Source organism: Sciurus vulgaris (genome assembly GCF_902686455.1).
Source record: "Sciurus vulgaris genome assembly, chromosome: 10".
Lineage (NCBI taxonomy): Eukaryota > Metazoa > Chordata > Mammalia > Rodentia > Sciuridae > Sciurus > Sciurus vulgaris.
The window spans coordinates 74,589,124-74,609,664 of record NC_136470.1 but is presented as its reverse complement, the minus strand read 5'-3'; the positions used below and the strand labels follow the sequence as shown (position 1 = coordinate 74,609,664).

Here is a 20,541-nt window from a genome sequence, read left to right as displayed (position 1 = left end):
CTTCCAAGCTGCTGGGATTATAGGCGTGCCCCACTGCACTCTGCTCAGTATTTTTCTTTATATTGATTTTTAGCATTTTGATTATAATGTGTCTGGGCATGCTTCTTTTTGAGTTTATCCTGCTTAGGTTTCACTGCATGAATTACTTTCTCCTCTCCCTCAGGGGTTCTGAGGAAGTGAACATTAGATCTTTGGGCATTTTCCCACAGATCCCTGCAATTGTGTTCAATATTTTAAAAAAATATTTTTCTCTCTGTTCTTCAGGTTGGATGATTTTTATTTCTCTTCTGATTCAATGACTCCATTATCTCAATTCTGCTGATGAACTCATTCAGTGAATTTTAAAATTTCAGATACTGCATTTTTTAAGTTATATAATTTCCATTAAAAATAATCTGTTTCTCTGCCAATGACTCCTATCTTTGCATGATTCAATTTCAAGAGTGTTCACCTTTACCTTGTGGATGATGGGTAAAATAGTGACTTTAAACTCTGATCATTCCAACAGCTGGGTCATTTCAGAGTTGGCATCTGTTTATTATTATTCTCCCTTGAGAATTTTTCAGCTTTTCCTGATTGTCTTGTTGAGTGATTTTAGACTGGATCTTGAACTTTATAGTATTATCCTGTGAGAATCTGGGCCCTTTAAAATCCTCTGGAGCATGTTGACTTTTTGTTTATTTGTATGGTTCAGTCAGCAATGAACTTGGGTAGGTTTAGACTGCAGGTTCCAACTCACCTTCCATGGGAGGCAGTTCTGTTGTCAGTTCAGTTTCAAAGTATTTGCTGTGTTATTTAGGTCTGCCCCTCAAGGGCACCAAAGATCAGTCTGTGACTCATTCATCACCGCATGCTGACGAGCCATGGTTAATGTCTTTATTAGTCTCAAAACTTTGCTGTATTTCTCTCTGTGTGTTCTATACTTGCAGGGCTTGGCAGTAGCCCAGGATTTGTGTTGTTTCATATGCAGAATTAAGGGGTTTCTCTTTCTTTTCCGCAATGGGATTTCCCTATATCCTTTGGCTCCCAGGGGCCAGTGTCTGTGGATATCTGGCCAGAATGATGGGACTCCCTCAGTTTCAGCTTCCTGCTCATCACACAAATCCACATGGCTGTCCTCTGGGTGAAGAGTGAGAGAAAGACCAGGCTCTCCTCTGCTCTCTTCAGCTCAAAGGATCCCCTTTCCCTTTGTTTTGGCCAGAATGTGGGCTTTTCTTGGTGCATTTGCTGCACACTGCTCTGATTTGGCCTGTCCTTGTGGTCAGAGGTAGGGAGAGAAAGGAGAAGGGAGAGAGCCTGGCATAGTGGCGCACGCCTGTAATCCCAGCAGCTCTGGAGGATGAGGCAGGAGGATCATGAGTTCAAAGCCAGTCTCAGCAATTTAGTGAGGGCCTAAGCAACTCAGCAAGACCCTATGTGTAAATAAAATATAAAAAAGGGCAGAGGTGGGGGCTGGGGTTGTGGCTCCGTGGTAGAGCACTTGCCTAGCATGTGTGAGGCACTGGGTTTGATCCTCAGCACCACATAAAAATAAATAAATAAAATAAAGGTATTGTGTTCATTTACAACTAAAAAAATATTGTTTCAAAAAAGGGCTGGGGGTGTGATTTGGTGGTTAAGCACCCCTAGGTTCAATCCCTGGTACAAAGAAAGGAAAAAAAGGAGAGACTGACTAACTCCCACCATCATTGTTATTCTTTAAGTCTCTAGTTCCCTTTCCAATTTCCCTACTATTTACTTTTACCAGAATCCCTGGGTAACTGCATTTGTAATGTGTCCAGTGACTCCAGCTGTCATCGTGGGAGATAAAGGCTACTCCATCTTGGCTGGCATTGGGAATTGACTCATTTTAAAAGTTCTGGACTACTAAGTCATTTGGAAGCTCTGAGCATGTGGGTGGAGTTTGGTGACCTTTACTGTAGGGTGATCTGACTGGACTCAGAAATTGGAAACACTCCAGGATCAGTGTCTTCAATCTTTACTTTGTGACTGGGCAGATTCGCCACAGAAAGAGCTTCCCCTCTTCTGCACAGAGGGAGGAGGCCTGGTGGTCTACTGCTGGAGGCCCCATGGGAGAGTGGGGTTCTCAGTCTCCAGCATGCCTGTTATCCTAGTGCTCCTATTTTCAGTATGAGTCCCCTGCCTTAACTGGACCTGGTGTCCCCCAAAATAAAGATATTTCATATTGGCTCTCATTCGACCCCTCAAATGACATGGAGTGAGTATTCTCAGGTTCCATAGATTACATGTCACTCTTTCCTTGGTTTTTCTTCTTCTAATGCTTTATTGCTGTCTCTTCATCTAATGTGTCTGCTTTAAAAGATTCTTGTGTTGCTGTTTCATGAATCTTGGTGTTTGTGAATGTCTGTAAGCAACCCGGAGGCCCAGCACTGCTGCAGGCAGCTGGTCAGTGTTCCTGTGATGTCCACCAGGCTTACACAAACTGCAAGGGCATCTCTGGAACTTAATGTGCCATGTTCAAGTGCCCTTTCCTTCTACAGGTTTGCTGTAGAACTGATTTTTTTTTTTTTTTTTTTTTGCACCATGGTTTTATAATATTTAATGACAGGAAAGCTTTTTTTTAACAGGATAGTCACATTGGCTCAGAATTCTAGGGTTCGATGTGATGAGAAAATTGAATCATTTCTATGGCCCTGGCACAGATGTCTTTCATGTGTGTCATGTAAAAATCTCCATGCTTTATTTCCATCCTGTTAAGTACATTTTGAAAAGATCTTTTGAAAATTCAAGGACTATATTTAGGAGAGAGGAAAAGTTTCAGGCTGTTGGGGATTAAAACAAACAAACTAAACAGATCAGGAAATTGATCTCCCTTCTAAGGAATATCAAAACATTCATCTTAGGCTTAAAAAAAAATCCTTAACCTATGGCTATCAATAGCAAATACATGTCTCAAGGAAGAATTAACTGGGGCATCCAGATGATGGAACCAATTACATTTAGAAACAGCTGGGGAGTTGATTTGCTCGTTACTGGGGTCAGCTCTGTTTTCACAAATTTCACCATAGCAGAGCCAGCTACATTTCAATGACTAGAGTTTATTTTTTTAAAACAATAATTGCTATGATGAGAAACACGTGTTATAAATGGGCTAGTAAAATAAACACAGGCCGAGAGACGGGGAGCCTGGTGGTTGAATCCTGGCTCCACGCTTCCTAGTCATGGGACCCTGAGGAAGTTGCTGATCCTCCCGAGCCCAAATTTCCTTTGTTGGAAATCCACTCAGACACTACCTCACCTGATCCACAGATTAGATTTAGTAACATTTGCATAATACTCAGAACACGATAGGTATTTGGAGAGAAGCAGTGGCAGCATCATGTAAATTTCCGTTGGCTCTTGTTTCTCCTTTTGGTTACACAAAGAAGACAAGAAAGTAAACCTAGAGTTTGTCTTTGATAAAAGGTACCATAAGGGAATGAATTCTTTGTGACTTGGGCTAAGAATCATAAATAATGAACACATTGGCTCCCTCCACAGCCTTTCAAAACCACTCCAGTTGGGAACTTCTATGCTTCATGGAGAGATAGCAATCATAGATGGAGAAGAGACCAATGAACCATTGTTCCTGGGGGCTCTTCTATTTATACAGCGGAGGTTGGTGGAGATTTGTAAGCTGTACCCACATTCTCTCAGCCAGACCATCTGAGACCAATGTATGCCTAAGGAGGACCTCTGTTTTATTTTTTTCCATCAACTATTTTGTAGACCAGGTGATAGATTTTTTTTCCTTATTCTGTTTAAAGTTGTATTTTTATCCTTCCTATTTTTGAGGACATACTAAATGTTCTTTAACCAAAATACCAAGAGAAAGAATGAGAGAGGGAAAGAGAGGGGTATAGAGTATGCAGAGGGGGAGGTACTTGGACTAGAAACACCCAGAGAGCAATTAGTAGGCTTTCACATGAACATATATAGAGATCTATACTCAATAATTAGTAGACATATATTCCTCTCAAGAATGCATGAGACTTTTTACAAAAATTGCCCATGTATGTACTACACAGAGCAAGTCTGAACAAAAATTAAGGAATCAATATCATATAGACTGAGTTCTCTGACCACGATGAAATAGTTAGAAATCGGGGGAAAAAGATAATTTTTAAAACATCTTGGACATTTAAGAATCTCCTACATAGTAAAATGTCTTCCTATTATAATTGACTCAAAAAAAATAGTTGGAAAAAGTATATAAACTGAATGATAATGAAACATGTCACTTGTCAAAACTCAGGAAATGAACTGACACAGGGATTTAGGATAAAGACAGATGTACTGAGTCTTAAAGGAAATGCCCATGAATCACTGAGATGCAAAAAGCACAGCTGTAAATTTTGGGTGGCATGCCACTGGGCCCAGCCCTTGTGAAATGAGGAAAATGTGCTGGTGTGAAATTATGTAGCTCCCCCCTGCCCCCTCCTCTTTCCAGCCGCGAACATCTGCTCCCTACAAATAGTAACACCCCATACCAAAAGATTGCTCTCTCTCCCCCTGGAGATAGCCTGCTCTACCCCAAAGGCACCTCTCTCTTAAGATAGCCCCCATTCTTCCTTGAATATGTATCTGCTTTCTAAATAAACCTCTGTCTGTGCCTTTGACTGGAGCATGCTCAAGTTCTTTTCCATCACGTATGCAAGAACCCTGCTGGTCCTGAGTCAAGTTCCCCCTTTATCTGGGAACTCCTCAGACCCTTCTTCAGAGACATCTCTTCTCCTGTAACACCTCTAGAATTGTACTTTAAAGAAAAATCGGAGGCATAAATTCTTACATTAGAAAAGAGGAAAGACTGAGAGTTGATGAGGGAAGTATCCAATTTAAATAAGAAAAAGAATGGTAGAAAATACACACTAGTATTCTAGTTGTTTTCTTACTATAGAGATAATGCATTTATAAAAGAAAGAAACAACAACAAAACAAAGTCATTCTTCTGCAGTGATGTTGCTGGGTATTCACAGAAAACTATGTCCTTACCTTCCAATCTCATTCAGCTCAGTATAAGCGGAATCAAAATTTTCCTTCCAAGAAATGGTGGCACCATCTGCGGCCGCATCTTTGGGAGAGAATCCATTCATGACATTGAGGTATCACATGAGAATAAAGAAAAGGTCAACAGAAGCGCTCCAGCATAACTCTGAGGCAATTCTCATGACTAAATATGGAGGCTACCTCAGTGGGAAAATGCCACAATTCTTTGCAATGTTATTTTGAAAATATCCCAGGGGAAACCGACATGACAGACACCCTCCGTCATCCACTTAATCAACCGGAAAAACTCGGGACAATCGGAAATGTAGCTTGTGGATGTCTTCAATAGGAATTTGGTAGAAAACATAAAAATGGAGAGTGGAAAACCCTGTGAAGGCCTGGAAAGGTCAGTGAGAGCCAGAGCTGTGGGGGGAGGTGGAGAGAGACTAGGTGGGGGAGCTTGGAGGTCAGGGAAGGAGAAAAGGAAAGGAGCGTGTCCAAGGCCTTCTGCAAACTTCTCTGCCTCACCCCACTGTCCTCAGGCCTTCATGAGCTTAGCCAGTGTACTGAATGATTTAACTGAACCCACAATACATGCCTGGGCTGACTCTTACAGCTTCACCTGCATAATGTGCTAATTTCCTGCTAATTATTCATACACACTTGCATGCACACCAGTAGGTATTTGTCTGCTGGAATCTGCTCCAAATTAGCAAAACATGAATGTCAGTGGGCACTGAAGGCCAGGCTGAGTTAGTGGCTTGGCAGAAGAGGAGCCAAGTTAGTTAGTCACCTCAGGCTGCCCACGGCACAACCTGGCCAAGGCAGAAGGGAGTTTACCCATATTGAACGCTGAGGACACCAAGACCCAAGGCCAAGTTTTCCTAGCGAGTCCCAAGTCTCTGGGAATAAGTCAAGGTTGCTGGGAAAAACTGACTGGGCAGGGGTGGGGGGTGTTAGACAGATTTCCAGATTCAGATAGGGAGGGTGTAGCCCAAGGCCCTTGGGGGACTCTAGATTTCCCTTAACCCAAAGAGCTACCGGTCTGTCGTTGCCTTTAAGTACAGTGACACCCTCTACTCTCTCCTGTGCCAACACACACAGATCACCTCCCTGCATTGTCTGAAATTTCTTCAGGCTGCAAGTTTCTTTTTTTAAAATGTTCCTGGGACCAAAGTGGGTAGACTAAGTAAATATTATTGTAAAATATTCATGTTTGCCTACTCATATACATCTTTGGTGATTTCTAAATCAATCTACATAAAATATATTCATGTTGTAAAAAGAAATTACAGGAGGGTGTGGTGGGCCAGGTACCAAACATTCACTTTGTAGTGAAATCCTCCAACCAGATTACTTTTCTTTTCCTACTTTAAGTTGGCACATGGGACTGTCCCTGGCACTGTGAGAAGTGCTTCAGCCTGGCAGAATATCCAGGGGAGAGCGGGCTTTGTATTCTTCTCTCAGAAGAGAACCAGATAGCACCCCTATGTCTCATGACCCTGTCCCTCTCTGTTCCTGGAAACCTATCTGGTCCTGCAGGGAGCCTGGCAGGCCTAGCAAGGGTAGCAGCTAACCTCTGCCCGAGATCCTTAGTTGCTTCTCATAGAAACACTTCATTAAGCTTCTAAATGGTTGCCTGACTGGAGCTGCCAAGCAGCTTTGGGTCACCCCTTTCAAGAGGGCCTGATGTGCCAGTGAGTAGCCAGTGTGTCTGGGACAGTGAGTCTGGTGTTGGCCACCACTACACAGGGGTCCTGGGCCTGGTGGGACTTACCATACTCCGGAAGTCGGACGAACTCCGAGGGTTCACTGGGAAGACTGATTCCCCAGGGGTTGCTGGCACTGACCCTGAACTGATAGGGACACCCAGGACTGAGGTCTTCGATGACAAGATAAGTGTCCAAGGTTGAAGCTACTGACTGCTGCCAGACCTGGGAACCTAGTGCACAGTTTCCAAGGAGAGGGAAAAACACAAAGCCCAAGTCACATTGTTTCGAAGACCTTCAACAAAGAAAGGAAAATGGACATATTCAACTCAAGGGACAGTCCTGGTCACCATTCCAGGCTCTGAAAGCCTGTGGGTGGCAGGTTTGGGTACAGTGTCTTAAATTATCAGATAAGTGTTCATGATTGTTTCTGCCCCTTCTCAAATGTGTCAGTGGAAAGTGAGGAGGCACAGAGAATACTGACTTCACAGAGGAACACATGGTCAGTGTTTAATTAAACTGGAAGAAAATATTATAAATCAGGAGCAAAATGAGGGCAGAGTTTCTGAAAGAGGAGGCAGCTCAGGTTCAGGACCTGAAGGACCTCCGGAGAGGAAGCCAAGACAGGAGAAGAGCAGGGTGGCGCACCTTCCTCCCGGTACTCCACGGTGTAACCCGAAATGGTGCAATTCCCTGTGCTGGCCGGGGGCAACCAGCGGAGAATCACAGAGGTGCAGCTCCTCTCCTGGGCAATGGGGCGGTTGGGGGCTGCTGGAACCCCTGCGGAGACAGAAGGACCCAGAGTTGCTTCTGCAGAGCTTGGCGTTTCACACCAAGTGGAGTGGTACTAAGGAAACGTGACTTGTTTCAAATGTTTCTTGTGACCTTCTCCACCAAGTAGCATACCTGGTCCCAGGCCCCAGGGAGACCTGGGAGATATCCTTTGCTGTCTGACGTTCTTTCTCAGGCTTTTTCTGGAACTATGTGGGAGGCTATGGTAGGGCACAGACAGCTCTTAGCAAAGATGCTCTGGTTCCCTTCCCACTGGCTAGGACTCCCAGGTCTCAGGAGCCTTTGTCATGTTCTTTAAAATGTTTGACTAACACAAATTCATAGAGACAGAAAGTAGAATGGTGGTGGCCAGGGCTGCTGTGGGGAAGAACTGGAGCTCCCGTTTAATGCAGAGAAGGAAGTTTCAGGCAAAAAAAGAGTTCTGGGGGTAGATGGTGGTGAGGACAAAGATGTGAATGCGCTTCATGCCACCGAACTGTGTGAACGTGGTTAAGACAGCAAGTTTTGTGTTGTGCTTTACTACAATTAAAACATGCTTTAAAAATAGCACATATATAGCTATAGAGAGAGAAAAGAAAGAGACTATACCTTGCACCTTAACTGTGGCAGATGTGGATGCAGTCCCATGATCATTCGTTGCTATGCAGGTATAAATCCCACTGTCCTGGGGCATCAGATTGCAGATCTTCAGGGTGATTTCCCCAGAATCACTAGGGGCACCAAAGGGACATTCTTTAGACTTCAATAATGAGACAGTTGACTGATGGGTAAAATCTCATAAGGTTGGTACACGGTGTGCTGACCTGAGAATCCATAGGCCTAAGGTCCAGACCTGTTCTGTGACCTTCCTACGTACGTTGGAGGACCACCTAGCCTCTATACCCCATTTCCTTATATGAAAAATCTCTGGCCAGGTCTATCTCCCAAATTTATTGTGAGGGATAAAATAAGGAATGAAATAAAAAATTAGAACACGGTTTGACATACTTAAAGTCTGGCTGAACTCAGTAGTGCACACCTGTAATCTCAGCAATGTGGGAGGCCAGGGCAGGAGGATGGCAAGTTCAAGGCTGGCCTCAGAAATTTAGCAAGACCCTCAGCAAGTTAGTAAGACCCTGTCTTAAAATAAAAAATAAAGAGACTTGGGATACATAATAGGTGTGTGTGGGGGAGGGTGGAGGAGTAGATGTTCACCAGATTGGATGTGGAGGGGGAGTAAGGGAGGATGGGAATGGAAAAGACAGTAGAATGACTCAGACATCACTTTCCTACGTTCATAAATGAATACATGACCAATGAAACTCCACATCATGTGCAACCACAAGAATGGGCAGTTATAATCCATGTATGTATGATATGTCAAAATACACTCTACTGTCATGCATAACTAAAAATAACAAATTAAAAAAATGTAAAAAACTTGCTTTTTTAAAAAATAAAAGACTTTGGATATAGCTTTGGTAAAGCACTCCTGGGTTCAACCCTTATTACCAAGGAAAAAAAAGAAAGACATAAAGTCTCATACAATTACCTGTCTTAATATATAATAATTAGTATTATATATGTCCACTGACAACTTTGTTCTAAAATAACTGCAGTCTCACAGATCAATAATGAATGGTATAAGAAAATGGAAATACTAAATAACGAAAATGTTAAAATATTTAAAATCCTACCTGTGGGACCCTCAAAATAAATGAACTAATAAAGGATAAATTCTTCCACCTAAAAGATAACTCTTCTTCACTGAACTCCAGTAGGGGTTAGAACACCCCAAGGGAAGAAGCTTGAAAGGGTCAAATCAGAAACCAAGTGAGCCCCACTCCCTCCCCCTGGGTTGGGACATCCTGGGTTCTTCATGATCCTCGTTGAGCACTGACTCTTACGAAGCTCCTTGAGCCTATGGGAGTGGGGAGTCTGCTGGCAATACTCAGGAACGATGCTCTATTTCCATTTCACATGCACACAAATTAAGTCAAAGAATGAAAGTTTCTTGATTCTAGGTGTTCCTTCTGTTAGTGGTTCTTAAGCTGTTAGGACTTTCTCTTGTTCACTGTAAGCAACAGTACACAACAAAGCTCATAACTAATAGAATGAACGGGAGGCAGCAACTAGGCTTTGACTGACAAAAATACAAGCTTGTGTGTAGAAGCAGGTTTGTGGCTTTTCTATTATGCATTTTGGGTTGAGTCATATTTTTTTCCTTCTTATAAAATTTTTCTTAGGCAAGGAATAAACTACATCACTGTTTCAAAGCATCCTGAAGGCACAAAACCCACGAGGATGTCCAAATTTGAGGACCACATTCCTAGAACAGGTCTGAAGTGTCCATCACTTCTGACCCAGAGATTCCCCTGGGGATCCTGAGGGCAGATCCTCTAATAGCATGACTCCAAGGCAGGGACTGCAGAAGCATTTTAAATGTATGGTGCTGCCTGGCCTGCAATGTGGGTTTGCTTTTCTGTAGTTGTTAAATGTGGGTCTGGAGCACAGTCTTTCCAAGTGGTTCTGGTTGGCCCCAGGGTGACTATATGCTAGAGCTGCCTCAGAGGCTCAGGCTGAGAGGCAGGGGCAGTGGGCAGCAGCACCAGCCTGAACACTTGCAGCATCCACTGCTCTGTTGTGTGGGGCTGAGCTACCCGAAGGTTTTGACTCAATCTCTCCTAATCATGGCCAAGTATTTGATCTAGAAGAGTTTCTGCAGCAGCTCTTCTCTTGGAGAGACTAGTAACCGGAACAGAAGCTGTACCCTGCCTCAGCCTCTGGGTGCTTCCCTAAGGTGTCAAGGTTGGGGCCATCCACTTACCAGGAGGAGACAGTATATGTGGCCGAGCTGTTGTCAGTGTCGAGGATGTTCTGGTCTGGACCCTTCCAGGTGATGGTGGGTTTCGGCCGCCCACAGACTTTGCACTGGAGCATTACTGTGTCCCCCAGCAAACAGGTCACATCCACTAAGGGCACAAGGAACTCTGGTGCCACTGTGATCAAAACAACATACATTCACATCATTCACAACAAACTTAGAATAAAACAGGCATTTTGAAGCACAGTACTCTCATCTACACTCACATTGTGTAACGATTCAAATAACTTTCAGCCTAACTCTGCCGAGTCACCTGTGTTCCTTTAAAGAGTATTTTAAGTAAATACCTGTGCAAAGTCAGGAAACATATAAAAACAAAAAGTGGGGAGCTCCATGATGTCATCATTCAGAGGTAACAGTTGTGAATAGTCTGTTATATATTCTTTTAGGCTTTAAATAATCTTTTTTACCAAAATTTCTTGCATATTTCTTATTGCAAGTTGCAGGTGTTTTTCACTTAATAGTTTATCATAATTTTTTCCCCTTGAATACAGAAATATGTCGCCATTGCTTAAAGTCTAACTTTTTGTGGGAGCTATAGCCCCAAAACTTTTTATTTTTTATTTTGAGACAGGGTCTCACTAAGTTGCTGTGGTTGACCTCAAACTTGAAATCCCCCTTCCTCAGCTTCCCAAATTACTGGAATTATAGGCATGTGCCACCATACCCAGCTGGGTCTCTACCTTAATGCTAAATGTCCCATAATTAATTTGACTAATCCTCACATTCTCAATTGTCATACTCATTTTTTTAACTCACCTTCTTGGATGAAATTTGGATTTAAAATCTGAAAAACACAAAGAAATAGAAAATTGCTTGAATTCTAAACTACTGAGAGAGAACGAGAGATTTTTACTCTTGGAAGTTAAAAACAAAGTTACTATTTAGGGAGATGCAGCCTGGAGCCCAGCCTGTCCCTTGCTGTGAGGTACTGCTGTCAGAGTTCCAGACCCCTCCTCAACAATGAGGGCACTTAGGCTACTCTCCGGGTAATTGGGTTGGCCGGGGAGGTTTATGGCCAGTTGGAACTTTGCTTGTTGCCCCTCCCCAGTGGCCCTCCTCCTTTCAGTATTTGTTCAGGCAATCAAGGCACCGATTCTTCCAGCAAAGTTTTAAAAACAGAGTACTTGAGACCTATGAAGCTGCACGGGTCACTGAAATGAACTCACCCAGTGATTTCCTTCCAAATGTCCTCCCTCCACCTCTCCCAATCTCCAAGCAGGGGAACTTCCCTCCAAGCAGCTAAACGCAGATATTCTTTGGTTAAAGGGAACAAGAGAGGCCCAGTCTACCTATCCTGTCCTAGAACAGCCTCTTACAGCACAGGTCTCCGTAGGGCAACTGAAAACCACCAACCTAACCCTTATGGCCCTTTGCAATGCCTGGGTGAGCAAATGGAGACAAGGCCCACTAAGTGACTTGCCTGGTCCCAAGTTGGAGGAGAAACTGATGGAGCTCCTGGTGCACACTGAGCCGCCTGCCTAGGGTAACATGATCTTCTGCAGAAGGGAGAATGTTCTAGCTGACTAGCCATTCTGGAAAGTTACCCCTTCTTGAGAGGATGGTGGCTTTGACCACCCAACCCCATCTTTTGTGTTACCTTTAACCATGCAAGTGCAAGTCCAGGTCATAATGCCTGGTGTGGTGAAAAAGCACTGGCTTTGGAGTCCAAGAGGCTGGGTCACCTGTTTCATTTCATGTGGTCGTATGCTCCTAACTTAACACTGATTAGCTTCCATTTCCTTTACTATAAAGTGAGGATGAATAACACCTAGTGCAATGTTATCATAAAAATTAAATGAAATCATGTATATTAAGTGCTTAGCACAATGCTTGGCAAGTAACAAATGTTCTACCTGTTCGAGTAAAGATCAACTAATTCTTTTTTAAAATTTTTATTTGTTCTTTATAGTTATACATGACAGTATAATGTATTTTGACATATTATACATATATGAAGTATAACTTCCCATTCTTGTGGTTGTACATGATGTGAAGTTACACTGGTTGTGTATTCACATATGAACATAGGAAAGTTATGTTGGATTCATTCTACTATCTTTCCCATTCTCATCCTCCCTCCCTTTCCTTCATTCCTCTTTGTCTAATGCAATGAACTTCTATTCTCCCCTCCCTCCATTATTTTATGTTTGCGACCACATATCAAAGAGAATATTTGGCCTTTGGTTTGTTGGGATTGGCTTATTTCACTTAGCATGATAGTCTGCAGTTCCATTCATTTACCAGCAAATGTCATAATTTCATTCTTCTTTATGGTGGAGCAATATTCCATTGTGTATATATACCACATTTTCTTTATCCATTCATCTGTTGAAGGGCACCTATGTTGGTTCCATAGCTAAGCTATTGTCAGTTGAGCTGCTATGAATATTGAAATGACCGCATCACTTACAGTATGCAGTTTTTAAGTCCTCTGGGTATTTATGGAGGAGTGGGATAATTGGGTCAAGTGGTTGTTCCATTCCAAGTTTTCTGAGGAATCTCCATACTGCTTTCCACAGTGGTTGCCCACCAGCAATGTATGAGGGTATCTTTTTCCCCACATCCTCACCAACATTTATGGTTACTTGTATTCTTGATAATTGCCATTCTGACTGGAGTGAGATGAAATCTTAGTGTAGTTTTAATTTACATTTCTCTAATTGCTAGAGATGTTGAACATTTTCTCATATATTTGTTGACCTTTTATATTTCTTCTTTTGTGAAGTGTCTGTTCAGTTCCTTTGCCCATTTATTGATTAGGTTATCTGTGTGTGTGTGTGTGTGTGTGTGTGTGTGTGTGTGTGTGTGTGTGGTTTTTTGAGTTCTTTATATATCTTGGAAATTAATGCTCTATCTGAGGCGCAGATGGCAAAGATTTTCTTCTATTCTGTAGGCTCTCAAGATCAACTAATTCTTAGTATCCTCTTTCTGCTGATATAAAATGGCTTATCTTTAAGAGTTTACTTTGGAGAATTCTTTCCTAAATAATGAAGCCCCCCAAATTCATGTGCCTTCCAGAAGAGCCCAAGTGGGGCTTCACACTTATCTCTCTATATCTGTCCCTGCTTTATGTGAACATCCCAGTTTCTCTGTGTTCTTCCCTTACAGTGCACTGTAGTCTCAAAAGGCCCAGCCTTCCTTTAAATTGGTGGTTCTCAATCCATGAACAGAGAAATTTGAAAAACACAAAAAGACCAATGTCTGGGCCTCATGCCAAGAGATTCTGTCTTAATTGGTGTCAAGTGGGGCCTAGACATCTGGAGTTTTGACAGATCCTTCAGCAACTTTCAAGTGAATCAACATGCAGCCTAGTTGAGTTCCCCTCTATCCAAGAAACTGATCTCTGAAAAATCAACTTCCAGTCCCCAAAGGGTTCACACGCTGCGGTGGGAATGCATGTTGGGGGCATTTTGGTAAAAGCTACTGCTCTTCTCTGAGCCTTGGCGGGGGGAGGGGTGTAGAAGATTGCCCCAATTGAGCAATTAAATGACCAGTAAACGTAGTAAGCGGCACCGCGGACACCTGCAGGGAGTGCTAGAGAGGCCATACATTTATCAACCTGGCTTAGGTAATCATATTCAGGTCAGTCATTTGATGTCAAAGAAAAGGAGGCTAAGAATGTTTTTCTTTCTTTATTTTTCTTTTCCCCACCTGCACCCTCTGTTCTGGGGATTGAACTCAGGGTGCTCCACCAATGAGCTACATCCCCATTTTTTTTTTCTTTTTTCATTCCCAGTCTTTTTTATTCTGAGACAGGGTCTCACGAAATTGCTGAGGCTGGCCTTGAACTTGTGATTGTCCTGCCTCAGCCTGCAGAGCAGCAGATTTATAGGTGTGTGCCACCATATCCAGAATATTTTCTAAATGTTAACAGTGGTTATCTCAGGTTGGGGGATTCATGGTGGTAATCAAAAAATATTGATTGATTGGGGGCTGTGTCACATGCCTATAGTTACAGTTACTCAGGAGGTTGAGGCAGAGAGATCACAAGTTTGAGGTCAGTTTCAGCAACTTAGGACTGAGGCTCTAGCTCAGTGGTAAAGTGCCCCTGAGCTCAATCTCCAGTGTATTTTATGTACACACACATACACACACACACACACACACATATGTATGCACATGTATACATATATTTATATTTATACATGTATGTATGTGTTTGTGTGTATACACACACACACACACACTGAGCTCATATTGACTGTTCTGCTCTATGACCTGTATATAGTTTTGCAGAAATAAATAGTAAGACACAGACCCAGCTCTCAGGACTTATAAAACATTATCTGAATTTTGGGTCACTTTTCCCCTTTCCTTTCTTACCTGGACTTTCCAAATATTCTGTAGTCAACATATTTCACCTTTGTAATTTAAAAAAAATTTTTTTTTGTAGTTGTAGATGAATAGAATGCCTTTATTTGGATTGAACCCAGCACCTCAAACATGCTAGGCAAGTGCTCTGCCGCTGGGCTACAGCCTCTGCCCCACCTTCATAAAATTTTTAAAGGGAAAAAAAGGTGAAGTTTTTCCTGTTAGACTGTAAATTCCTCAAGGGCAGGAGTCTGGATCTGCCACACACTAGGCATTTAATACATGTTGGTGGATGGATAGTTGACCTTTGACCTCACCTCTGTTCTCCCAAGAATTTAGGACTGATTCATAAATAAAATCTCAAAATAGGACCAAAAGTTATATAAAATAATTAGCTCTGGGTAAATAATAAAATTTGACTAGAGTCTGTTTTCAAACCCAGATGGAATGCAAATTTTTGGAAAATGATTAAAAAAATGTTTAATCCATCACCTCTGAGGGAGGCTCTTAGCAGAGTGTGGACTCTGGGATCAGACAGAGCACAGTGTCCAGACACACTTCCTGTCTTGGACAACAGTTTAAGCAACTTGGGCCTCAGTTTTGTCTGGAAATTGGGGATAATGCCAACCTGGAAAGGTTGTTTGACATAAGGACTCAATTTGTTTGATGAAGAGTTACTGAGCTGCTGGGCACAATGGCACATGCCTGTAATCCCAGCAGCTCTGGAGGCTGAGGCAGGAGGATCATGAGTTCAAAGCCAGCCTCAGCAATTTAGTGAGACCCTAAGCAACTCAGCAAGTCGCTGTCTCTAAATAAAATACAAAACAGGGCTGGGGATGTGGTTCAGTGGTTAAGCGCCCCTGGGTTCAATCCCTGGTACAAAAAAAAAAAAAAAAGAGTTACTGAGCTGAGCCTTGATTAGGTAGTAGTACCAGGCAAGGACTGGTACACTTCCTTCAGCAGCCAACCGTCTACTGCTACTGCGGAGGATAGAATTAAATGACATTTGCATTTTATGTAGTGCCTGCATGATGGCTATGAATGACCAGTGTTTAACAAATGTAGAACTCTAAACTCTCCCCCACCCCACCCCCACTCAATAATAAGGACTCTAGGGTAGAAACAACTTGAGAGGTTTAGCAACTCTGTTTAGTGACCTGTATTTCCCATCAGGATGGGGATCCACAAGGAGCAAGCCATTGAGTTCAAATGACAAGTAACAGGTTAATAAATCTTAACTCTCTCTCCTTTTTTTATTTTTTAAATTTTTGTGTGGTACTGAGGATCGAACCCAGGGCCTTCCTGCATGCCAGGCAAGCGCTCTACCATTGAACTACACCTCCACCCACTGTTACAAAATTTTAAGTAGAGCTCCAAAAACCTGGACTGGTAGGTTTTTAACTTCTTTAAAAAAAATACCCCACCAGTGACTCTGAAGACTGGCAGGAGGATTCCAAGTTCAAAGCTAGCCTGGGAAACTTAGTGAGGCCCTGTAAAGAGGACTGGGGACGTAGCTCAGTGGTAGAACACCCTTCAGTTCAATCCCCAGTACCAAAACCCAAAACAAACACCTCCCCCCCAAAAAAACACCCCAAACTTCTGCTTAAAGAATTTGTCTTATTCCTTTTCCTCATCACATAATCCCAACTGTGCTGTGTATAGTATTAAAAACACACATGGTTTACGATGCTGAGATTCCAGGGTGCGGGGGTGGAGAATAGAAGTAATTTGGACTAGACAGGGATGTGAAGGGAGTGAGGGGCTACGGGGGTAGGAATGATAGTAGAATGAATCAGACACTATTGCCCTATGTGCCCATATGATTATGTGACCTGTGTAACTCTATGTCAGGTACAACCAGACGAATGAGAAGTTACTCCATCTATGTATGATGTGTCAAAATGCATTCTACTCTCACGTATAACTAATTGGAACAAATTAAAAAGATTTTAAAAAGCACCAAATATTTGTAGTTTGGGTATAGACATTAGTGGAGGTGCTGGGGAGATAGGTTTAACTACGGATTCTTCATCAGGAAGGGACTTGTGAAAGCCATCAGTCTTCCTTCCTTTGCCTCTGGGCTGGCCCAGGGAAGGTGAGTCACTCAGCAGAGTGTTGCCAGTAATGATAATAATGTCACTGATTTGTGTGGCATTATGTAGTTGGCATAAACTACTCACAAGTGCCTTTGTTTACTTCTCTAAAACCCTGCATGAAGTGTAGTCAGTGTAATGTCTCCCCATTTCCCAAACGAGACAGGAAAGTGAAGTGTAAGGTGCTAGGGAGTGTCAGAGGGCTAGACCTGAGCCCACAGTTCCTTCCATGGCAGTTCAGTGCAGCAGAGGGGCTTGGGGAAAGCCTAGTGGAAGTTTGTCACTGATGTCAGAGGCTACCTGCTTAGCTTTGCTCCCTGCCTCACTATCCCACCTATTTCCATTCCTCCTTGTTAAACTCCCCCAGCAAGGCCAAAGAACTTGGGCAATATCCATGCTATTTTTTTTTTTTCCTTTTGCAGTATTGGCGATTGAACCCAGGGGTACAATATGCTATATCCCCAGTGCTTTTCTAAATATTTTTTGAGACAGGGTCTTGCTAAGTTGCTGAGTTTGGCCTTGAACTTGTGATCCTCCTGCCTCAGCCTCCCAAGTCACTGGGATTACAGGTGTGTACCACCATGCCTAATCACTAGTGTATTTTCTGATTTTGACTCTGGATTATGCGACAGAAGATTCTTTCCTCATTTTTCCTCTTTGAAGCAAATCGGAGTATGGCCTAGAGAGGGTCATGGCACCCTTCTCCTGCGGTGGCCAAATTACCTATGTTGTCTAGGGCTCTCTATAGGCTACAAGGCCCGTGAGGGCAGGGACCATCATGGTTTTGTTCACTATTATTGCTTCCAAGCCTAGCACAAAACCTGCCACATAAGTAATTTATATTTGTCAAATCAATGAAAATTTAAAGTGGCGGGATTCTAATTTGGGGGAGGAAAGCTGAAAAAATGTCTTGCCATGAATTTGGAATGTTTTTCCATCTTCTTGAATTGGGAATGTGACTTTCCCAGGAATCCCATTGGTCAATATCTGAGATCCAGCCAAGAGTAATCGTCCTTGTCTGTGCTCTTCATACTTCTTTGGTTCTGGTCATGAGCTCCCATGTCTCATAACATCTTACCTGTATTGTACTTGGCCTACCAGATTTGTGCAGCCTTGGAAGACAATAACCCTTTCACATATGCTATGTACCATCAGTACCATCAGTCACAGTGTTTCACACAGCATCTTTCACTTAGCAGAAGATCGAGTATTCGTTGATTCAAATTAACTGAGGTCAATTAACAAATAGATCTCCTAGCCACCTTGTTTAGTGACCATTGCTGGTGTGCATAGGGACCTGAGGTGCTAGCTATAAGTCTCACGCTTTTCTTTTTTTTATTTTTCAAACATCACAAACATTTATTATGTACAATGACTGTTCCCCATGACACTTCTCTTGCCCCCAAACTGTTAATGGTTTGGTGCATATTCCCCTGGCTTCTAACCCATTTTTATTAATAATTACATTTATAAAAATAGAGTCGTCCAATAATTGCTATTCTCTTCTGTTTGTACTTAGCAATATATAGATATCTTTCTATGGTAGCATAATTTTTTTTTTTTTTTTTTTTTTTTTTGCAGTGTCCTGGAGATCAGACCCAGGGCCTCACACACACAAGGCAAGCACTCTACCACTTAGCTACATCCCCAGTCCTCAAAAATTTTAACAAATTGTGCTAAAATACAAATATCATAAAATTTACCATCTTAACCATTTTTAAGGACACATTTCTTGAAATGGAATGTTTTCCTTCCTTAGAAACAGGTGGAGAGTCAATGTAAAATGGTAACTAGGAAGAGGTAGTGAGTTGGAATCTGAACTAGAAGCAGTTGTGGAGGGAACATGATGTTGTTCATATAAATAAATGCATGCTGTCTGTCCAGGAAATGCAGCAGAAAATGCTGGGCCTAGTCCAAGAGGCGGCAGGCACAGACTGGGAGAGGACTACTCAGGAATCTGGTTTTATTTGAACAGCAGAGGGCGACAGGTGGTAAGGCTTCCTCTCAGACTGGAAATAAGAACAACCAATGTTTCTGAGAGAAATCCAATCATTTTGACTTTTCTTCAAAATGGAATAGCAGCAAGGCAAGAGGAAATGTTGCAGGTAAAAATCAACCAGCACTGAGTAATATAAACTGAGGCCATCTTGAGTCTATTTTTCTTGCTAGTCAATGTCCAAGGGTGAGTGGGAAATTCCATCTGGAAAATCAGTTGTTAACTGATTCCAGGAGAGAAATAACCTGACCCCATTTCTGCCAAATCCTTTGTCACCCAGTCACAAAACAGAGTTCAAAACTACAGAGTGACGGTGCTGAAGAAACAAAAATGGTCCAAAGAAACTCAAACCAAATGCCCTAAACCAACTCAGTTGCAGAACCAAAACCTCCTATTCCCTGTTTCTTGTGAATCTGTGCAGAGCAGGAAAAAAGGAATTTTAGATAAGATTTGGCAACAAAATTAAAAAAAAAAACAAACCCACTTTCTGAGCTGGGGATGTAGCTCAGTGGTAGAGCACATGCTTAGGACGAGCAAGAACCTGGGTTCAATCCCCAGCAGAGCAAAGATATAAAATAAGGACTTCTCAACATATAGGTAAGAATTCTGATTTGGAGATTTAACCCTTCACAATTTCAACCTGGCAAAACCCTCAAGAGGGTGAGGATGGGGCGTGGTGACCTCTTTTCCAATGGCAGGTTCCAACAGCAACGTCTCCTGGGTCAAGAGTACCTCGTAATGTCATTAATGTACAGCATAAATGAGAGGGGTCAGGCCTTGAGATTAGGGTGAAGGTCTGCAGGACCCATGGCTGAGGGCAGGCTGGCATGAGAAACCAATTCAGACATTTCCACCATGCAGCTGAACTTCCTTTCTTGGCTGCCATGGCTGGACTCAGAGTCACTGGGAAAGGGCGTGCATGAGGCCCAGTAATCACCCCAACAGTCGAGGTATTAAAGAAGTGGTTGAGGAAGAAATTCTCCTCCTGCAAGTTGTTCAAGAAGGTAGGGCCCAAGCCTTGGAGTGCAGCTTCCTCCTATCCCAGGCCGGGTAGGGGCACTCAACACACCATGGCAAGATCTGCTTTTTAACTGGCTGTATGACCTTGACCCTCTGAACCTTTGTCCTCTAGGTAAGAAATGCCACCCTACTTACTTCAGAGGGTGCATGTAAGAAATAGAAAATATAACAGATGTGGACACGCAGTGGATGGGTCTAGGAGAGGGAAAGGCCAGTGCAGCTATACTCCCTCCGTCCAGGCTGCATGGAAATCAGCCTACACAGAGTCTGAGCAAAGCTGGGCAGGAAGAGAGTCTCCAAGCCAAACCCATCAGATGGATTACAAAGAAAATATTTTGTCAAAATGAGAGGAATGCAATGCTTCACTTTTCTTCCAAAGGGTTCTTTTGTTTAAAAATTATTTAAATGAAATACAGAAACAGGCATCGGTGGAAACACTCGGGCAAGGCCAGGAGGTGGGTCACCTGATGAGGGGTGTAAAATTTTCCTTCAGTCTGTCTGGCCAGGTTATTTTGAATCTCTGAATCTAGGACAAGGAGGCTAGAGCAGCTGATGTGGGAGCGACAGGTTGGCTCTTTGTAAAGGAGGGCACTAGTAATTATAGATTTGGCAAAAAAGGGCCAACACTGCCCACTCACGCCCTCCCTACAGCTGGGAGTGGACACTCCTGTTGGGTCTCAGGAGGAAATCTACTCAGGTCATTCTTGCTATAGTCCCTGAAAATGCAAGGCACAGGGTCTTCTAGCCCCTCTTCTGTTGAGACCCGTG

The 20,541-nt window shown here is 42.8% G+C and overlaps 1 protein-coding gene across 13 annotated transcripts in view; it reads right to left on the bottom strand.

Moving 5' to 3' along the window:
• The window catches only part of KALRN (kalirin RhoGEF kinase), a 647,130-nt gene that overhangs the window by 14,852 nt on the left and 611,737 nt on the right, over positions 1–20,541 (bottom strand). For all 13 annotated transcript variants that reach the window (XM_079156104.1, XM_079156093.1, XM_079156099.1 and 10 more), the window contains 6 exons: positions 11,110–11,137; positions 10,294–10,465; positions 8,076–8,197; positions 7,344–7,475; positions 6,764–6,928; positions 4,993–5,071 (listed from right to left, as the gene is read on the bottom strand). In XM_079156104.1, coding sequence (XP_079012230.1) covers positions 4,993–5,071; positions 6,764–6,928; positions 7,344–7,475; positions 8,076–8,197; positions 10,294–10,465; positions 11,110–11,137 — 698 coding nt within the window. The remainder of the gene's footprint in view (positions 1–4,992; positions 5,072–6,763; positions 6,929–7,343; positions 7,476–8,075; positions 8,198–10,293; positions 10,466–11,109; positions 11,138–20,541) is intronic.